The sequence below is a fragment of the Suncus etruscus genome, chromosome 4 (assembly GCF_024139225.1).
Source record: "Suncus etruscus isolate mSunEtr1 chromosome 4, mSunEtr1.pri.cur, whole genome shotgun sequence".
Taxonomy (NCBI): Eukaryota; Metazoa; Chordata; class Mammalia; order Eulipotyphla; family Soricidae; genus Suncus; species Suncus etruscus.
The window spans coordinates 17,986,890-17,993,665 of NC_064851.1; the positions used below are offsets into that span (position 1 = coordinate 17,986,890).

Sequence of the window (6,776 nt, forward strand, 5' to 3'; positions counted from 1 at the left end):
TCCTAGAACCTTGTGATCAGTATCTTGGGGTTTCTCTTTGGTGGGGCTCTTCCAATGGTGTTGAGGACCGTGTAATGTTGGGGATGGAACCTGGCTGAGGGTTCCCTCATCCCACCTAAGCTCCTCCTCTGTGTATCTCCGAGATAACCAGCACCCCTATCTGCCTGTGATCTTGGTCCTATGTCACAGAATACTAGGATTAGCTACATCTCTAAGGCCCAGAGATATAGTCTCAGGGTCAGGCTGAGGAAGTAAAGCTAAGACCAGTGACAGCACCTCTGCCCTCCGTGTCTCATCCTGGCTTTCCACACTTGGAAGAGATGCCCAGAAGCCTGTTTCCTATCAAATCCAGGACTCACAGTATAGCACAGTCATGCGAGGGTTAGGGTACAGGTACAGGGGGCACAGTCAGGGACAGGTCTTCCTGAGCCTTGTGGGGGCAGGTGTTTTGGGAGGAGGCATAGGACAAATTCAGCTCCCCATCTGCCTCCTTTCAATCTGCTCCATCCAGCACTCCTCAGAATCAACACCTCCAGAGGTGGGGCCTCAGAGGACATTAGGGAAGTACAGAAGACCCTGGAGAGAGGGGTGGCGGGCAGGTAAATATCTCAGGGGACATCTCAGGGGGCATCTCAGGGGGCGGTTCATAGATGCTACAGTTGGGCATGGGGCCAGTGCAGTGGAAGTTGGAATAGTTGCGATAATCATAGTTGTACCGGTTGTTCTGGAAGCACTGAGCTATATTCTTATCACACTCGCATGTCATCTGGTCACACTCCGTCACGTTGACCGTCTCTGTGGGGAAAGGAGCACATGGGCTTTGAGGCCAGTAGTCCCGGCTGTGGCCCCAGTACCCTTGCAGAGATGGCCTGGGCCTATGTCCTCAGAAATGTTTGACCAGACCCAGAAATTTATGATAATGAACTTTCAGTGGGTGTGAATCAGAGATTCAGAAATGTCTGACATTATCATTGCATAGTTGGTGAAACTGAGGCCCAGAAAGGGAGTTTATTCACTTAAGGCTAGCACCTTCCACTCCCACCCCATGAACCAAAGGTAGAACTAGAACAGAAACTCTCCTCACTCTAGCCAGCAACTTTCTACCATCCCTAGTTACAGACTCATATATCTCCCTACACTAAAGGGAGTTTGCTGTCAAGATCCAGCCAATAAAACCTCAGCTAAAGATCTCTGCAGAAGACTGAGTGTGCAATATTGAGTGGCTGTTATGATTTTCTTTGCTTGCTATTTTACTAATTGTCGTTGCTGTTTTTAGGTTTGGTTTTTGGGGTCACATCTGCCAATGCTAAGAACTTACTACTGGCTTGTGTTCATAGATCACTCCTGAAGGTTTCAGGGGAGCATATATGGTGCTAGAGATTAAAGTAGGGTCAACCACATGCAAGGCAAGCAAGTATCTTACCCAGTGTACTATCTCTCTGGTTATTTTACTAAAGGGTTGATTCTCAGCCTTCCTCAGCCATTGGAACAACCAGGGTCTTGTTAAAACAGACAGCCCAGCTGGCCTCCAGAGATACAGACTCAGGATGTCTTAGTAGAGTCTGAGGATTTGAATTTCTCTTTTTGATGATAACGCTCCCACCCAAACACCTTGTATGGTGGGCAGGGAGGAGGAAACTCTCAGGATAGAATTCAGGTTCTTTCATGCCAGGCATATGCTTTGGCCCTTTCTCCCTGGTTTCAGAATATGTGTGCAGGCTTCTTAAACTCTGCATGAAGTTAGGAAAGCAACTGAAAGAAGAGCTACACATACCACAAAATATGTTAAAGTGCTATTGACCACTCAACCTACTCTCTCTCCCTCTTCCTCTCTCTTTTCCTCTTTCCTCTCTCTCTCCCTCTCTCTCTTCCTCCTCTCTCTCATGGTCTCTCATTCTCCCTCTCTCCCTCCCTCTCTCTCTCCTTTCCTCTCCCTCTCCCTCTCTCTTCTCTCTCTCTGTCTCTGTCTCTCTGTCTCTCTCTGTCTCTCTCATACACACACACACACACACACACACACACACACACACACACACACACACACACACACCTGGCTAGAATGCCCATGGGCAACCCAGAACTTTAAGTGAAAATTACTGCTTAAATTGGTCCATTACCCTCAGGGGAGGGCTGGGCGATTTCTCTCCAAGATCTGCTTTAATAAGGGGACACCTTTTCTCTCAAACCAGCCCCTGTACCCCAAGTTTGAACAGCAGAATATGAGGACTATATGACCCAAGTTTTCAAGTCACTCTATATATGCCCTGCTCTTAGGGAGTAGTAGACATGAGATCTTTACAAGGCTGGGTTTGCAAGTCAGATGTGAGTGAGGACAACATTTAGAGTCTGGTAAGATGAGGAGAGAAAGGGAAGCAGGAGGCTCCTGATGCACCAACCAAGAGCACTAAGGGGAGGCCAGCACATGAGCCCTTACCTTGGATGCTGCCTGTCACAGCTCCGGAAGAACCATAAAAAGGAGGCAGTTCTGATTCACTGGCCACCAGTTCAGTTTCTTTTGTTTTTCTCTTTCTGTTTTTTGGACTATACCCAGCAGCACTCAGGTGTTACTCCTGGCTCTGTGCTCAGAAGTCGCTCATTATAATGCCCAGAGATGAGGGCTGGAAGGACTGGCTCATGATATGAAGCTTACCACAAAGAGTGGTGAGTGCAGTTAGAAAAATAACTACACAAACAACTACCATGACAATGTTAATGAGTGAGAGAAGTAGAATGCCTGTCTTGAATACAGGCAGGGGTGGGAGAGGAGGAATATCGAGGGCATTGGTGGTGGGAATGTTGCACTGGTGAAGGGGGGGGGGCATTCTTTGTATGACTGAAACCCAGCTACAAACATGTTTGTAATCACGATGTTTAAATAAAGACATTATATTAAAAAATAAAAAGTTGCTCCTGGCAGGCTGGGGGACCATGTGGGATGCTGGGAATTGAACCCAGGTGCATTCTGGGTTGGCTGCATGCAATGCAAATGCCCTACCACTCTGCTATCTCTCCAGCCCCTACCATGAGAGTTTCAAAATCACCTGAGAGTCTGGCTGAAGACCAACTCCTGAGCCCACTGCTTGAGATTCCTTCCCACAGATCCCAATAAGCATAAGGATTATGGGTGCTAGAACCAAGTGCCAATCCATGCTCAGTGGATCAGAGCACAGGGCCAGATGTGCTCACACCGTAGCCAAGGGAGCTGGTTTGAACAAGGCAAAGCAAGGGTCTTGCTTTGTGTGAATTTCAACAAAAAAAATGCTTCTGCATAAGTAGGTCCCAAATACGACAAGCAATATCAAATTCAGACTCATGAACTGCATCACCTGTGCAATATTTGGAACTTCCTTATGTAAAACTTGAGTGTGTTTCTTTTTCCCCCTGCCACTTGAACTTGTTTCTTCTATGTCCCTGGCACAGTGAAGGTTGGTGATTAGAGCCACCACAAGGTCTTCCCCTTGGCTCTGGAGGTGTGGAGGGCAGACAAGGAACTTACTGCACATGACCTCCTTGTTCTCAATGGTGTACTCATAGGGGTCCAAAAAGGGATGGCAGCCATGGTCAAAGAGCTTCTGGTAGCAGCAATCATGTTCATGGCAGCACCTGGGGGCAGGTGAGAGAATGGCAGGAGTGCCAGATTCTGCCACTTGCAGAGATATCCCCACCCCAGCCTCTTACAATCAGACTGAAACCCTGAGAGTGACAGTGACTTGTCAGCAGTTGCCCAGGTAGGCAGGATTCAGTGTCCCAGGTTCTTGTTCTCCTCCCATCCTCCTTGTCCTCTGCCTAGAGCTGCCATCTGGCCCCTTAGAGCCAGGTCTGCAGCTGCAAAGACAGACCAGATGGTTCAGCAGCAGAGCTCACGTGGGAGGGAGGATTTGGGTTAAACCCAGGGGGCAGGAGAGTGACCACATGCAGAAGCTCAATTCAGTTTTGTGTACTGGCCGAAAGGGGCAGAGATCTGGAGGGTTGAGTGTGTTTGAGGAGGGAGCAGTGTGAAGTGCATTCGTCCAACTGGAAATGGGAAGGTCTGCTTCAGCCCCAGTAAAAGCCAACTTGCCTGCTTTGTGGGGCCAGGAGTGGAAACTGAGCAAGGACTGTTGTCTTCCATCCCAGGAGAGGGGGTGAACCCTGTGCTCTGACCCTCCAATCTTGGGGGAGAGAGAATAGCACGAGTCAGTGGCTGCTGTATGAGTGTGTTTGGGAGATGTCTTACAGTCCTTTCTAGAGAGAATGGGAGTCCAAATGGCTCCCAGCCCAAGATTAGGTGGATGGGCCATAGAGGGGCCCCAAAACAGTAGGGGAGATTCTGGGTTAGTAACTCAGCCACCCAGCCTAATCTTTTGTGGAAAGGATCCTCTCCCACATCTTATCAGCACTAATCTGATTGCTCCCCACCTGGTCCCAACAGCCAACCAGGCACTTCAGAACTTACCAGTCCATCAAATCCTTGGGCTCACCACTCCCACCTAGTCCGCAGTAGCAGCCATAGCCCACATACATGATGGCGTTTCTCCCAGTGATGGTTTTCACCATGAAATTCAGGTTGATCAGGCTGCTGTGTGCCGTGGACAAGACTGCAAGAAAACTGGATGAAGTGAGCTCCCCACCCAGGGAAGCACCCCAGCACAAAGACCCAACACCAGGAGCCAGGAAATAGGGAGTAAAAGGGATGCAAAGGAGAATGGAAGAAAAAGCAGAGCATGACACATCTTCTACTGAGCACTATACCCCAAGAATATATGGTCATAGATATACCCAAGAATATGGTCTTAGATTGTTGAGGACTTTTCTGGGCCTGGCACTTCCCTAAGGTCTTCCTGAATTTTGCATACACATAAATGCACTTACACATACCACCACCACCACCACATCTTACTTCCACTTACCTACTAGCCCCACACTCTAGGGGTGGGGAACTTCTGTTCACAGGGCCCCCTGTCCATGAGCTCTTTTGTTTTGCAAGAAAAGAAAAAAATCCACTGAGCCCACACAGGATGAACATTCATATGCACAGGCACCTTACACTTATAAAGCTACTATTACACACACACACACACACACATACACACACACACACACACACATGCACGCACGCACAAGCCCACCTCCAATTTTCCCCATATACTGCACCATCAAATACAGAGTGACCCTCAAACACAGTCATCCGCATTTGCCTCATGCACACACATATATTTTTGTACTAGCTAAAATCACACACAGACACGTTCAGTTCACACACAACTTCTAAATATCACACACATACACTCCTACACAGACATATATCTCACATATAGCATGCCCACATGGGCATGTACTCACACTTGTCTACAAATTGCCTGCATTCACACCTCACAAACACACCCACACACCTCGCACGTAGGTGCATTCTCTCAAAGTTACCAACCTCATATTCAGATATGTACTCACCCACAAACATCTATAGTACTCACAGACCTACAATAACTGCACACACCAATACAATATGTTTGTGTATGCTTTCACATCATACACATTCAGTTATACGTGGTACCTGGAACAGCCCACATCGATATCATCTTCCAACCAAAGGAAACCAAGTCTGTGTTCACTGTCAGACTAGAGACGGCGACTTCCGTAGTCAGCGACTTGGCTGAATGGAAGTGGTGGTTTTCTAAATAACAGGTCACTTTACCTGACTTCAACTAACAATTTCTCCTGTTGAGCATCATTCAACTTTGTTTTATTTTCCTTTTCCTCAAAGGAGACAGAGATATGATGAGAAGACCAGAGGAAAGGTCAACAGCAAGTGTAGTCCTCCGCCTCCTACTGTGCCTGAGGGTTGAGGGTGAACCGGGGTTGGGCCCTTCTGATCCATATGCTAAAAGAACCATCCCTGAGAAAGGGGCCCAGAGTGGTCTCATAGTTTCCTGGCACACTCACACAATAGCCACACCCTTAGAGGAAGAACCAGGCATCTCACATTCTTATACACACTAGCATAAACCACCAAAGTCAATGCAAGAGTCTCTGGGTATGTATTATATATATACATATATACATTATGTATTATACAAGGATATGACATATATACATACATACATATGTTCATACATACACACATGGACCCATCCCAGAATTCCTTCCTAAATGTCTTTTCCCACATGTACAACCCCCTGACTTACATTATATATGTGCACAGACACACATTCTTATGGACAAAAACACTCAGGTTTTGCAGGGATGCCCAGAAACCCAGCAAACAGCTCCATTTTATGACTCAGCTCTGGGCCTGCCACTCTGAGGCTCATAAATACCTAGCGCCCTGGGGTGTTTACAGGTGGCATCAGAAGTAAACAGTTCAGAGAAGAGAGTGTAGCCTGGCAGAGTCTGGACAGGAAATGGAAGCCCAGAGAGGAAGAACAAGCAAAGTCCTGCTGGGCATCAGTATATGGAGAGCGCAGGTGCTTGAGGCTCCAGAGAAAGGCTGAAAGTTGGGAAGACAGTAGAACACCCCCCCCACTTTTCAGGAGCCTTTACTCACCACAGCCAAGCACGAAGGTAATAATGAAGAATTTCTTCATAGCCAGGATGGATCTAAGGAGAAAGATCTGATACTGATTCCATACCTTCTCCTGGCCTGCAATTTGGCACTCCTACCTCCCTGCTGTCCCTTAGCATGGGTGCCATCAGTGTCATCCCCTGATTCCCAGGCTGCTGCTCCCCAGCCCTGAGATTAGCATCTTTCACTCACCCTACACTTCCAAGAGGATGGCAGAGCTGGAAGCACTAGAAGC

The 6,776-nt window shown here is 47.8% G+C and overlaps 1 protein-coding gene across 1 annotated transcript; it reads right to left on the bottom strand.

Annotated features, from left to right (window-relative positions):
- Window positions 1–556: 556 nt before the first annotated feature.
- PLA2G2F (phospholipase A2 group IIF) lies at window positions 557–6,563 on the bottom strand. The gene is made up of 4 exons (XM_049772517.1): window positions 6,524–6,563; window positions 4,436–4,577; window positions 3,497–3,603; window positions 557–795 (listed from the first exon to the last, which is right to left on the bottom strand). Exons 1-4 carry the CDS (start codon window positions 6,561–6,563, stop codon window positions 557–559), a joined length of 528 nt encoding a protein of 175 aa, XP_049628474.1.
- Window positions 6,564–6,776: the final 213 nt, after the last annotated feature.

Bases quoted from the DNA above. Each gene is read 5' to 3' on its own strand.
- PLA2G2F (XM_049772517.1), bottom strand. From the start codon at position 6,563: ATGAAGAAATTCTTCATTATTACCTTCGTGCTTGGCTGTG. The intron at 4,578-6,523 runs GTGAGTAAAGGC...GTTTTCTTGCAG, and splicing joins TACCTTCGTGCTTGGCTGTG to TCTTGTCCACGGCACACAGC. The intron at 3,604-4,435 runs GTAAGTTCTGAA...ACCTGCCCCCAG, and splicing joins CCCAAGGATTTGATGGACTG to GTGCTGCCATGAACATGATT.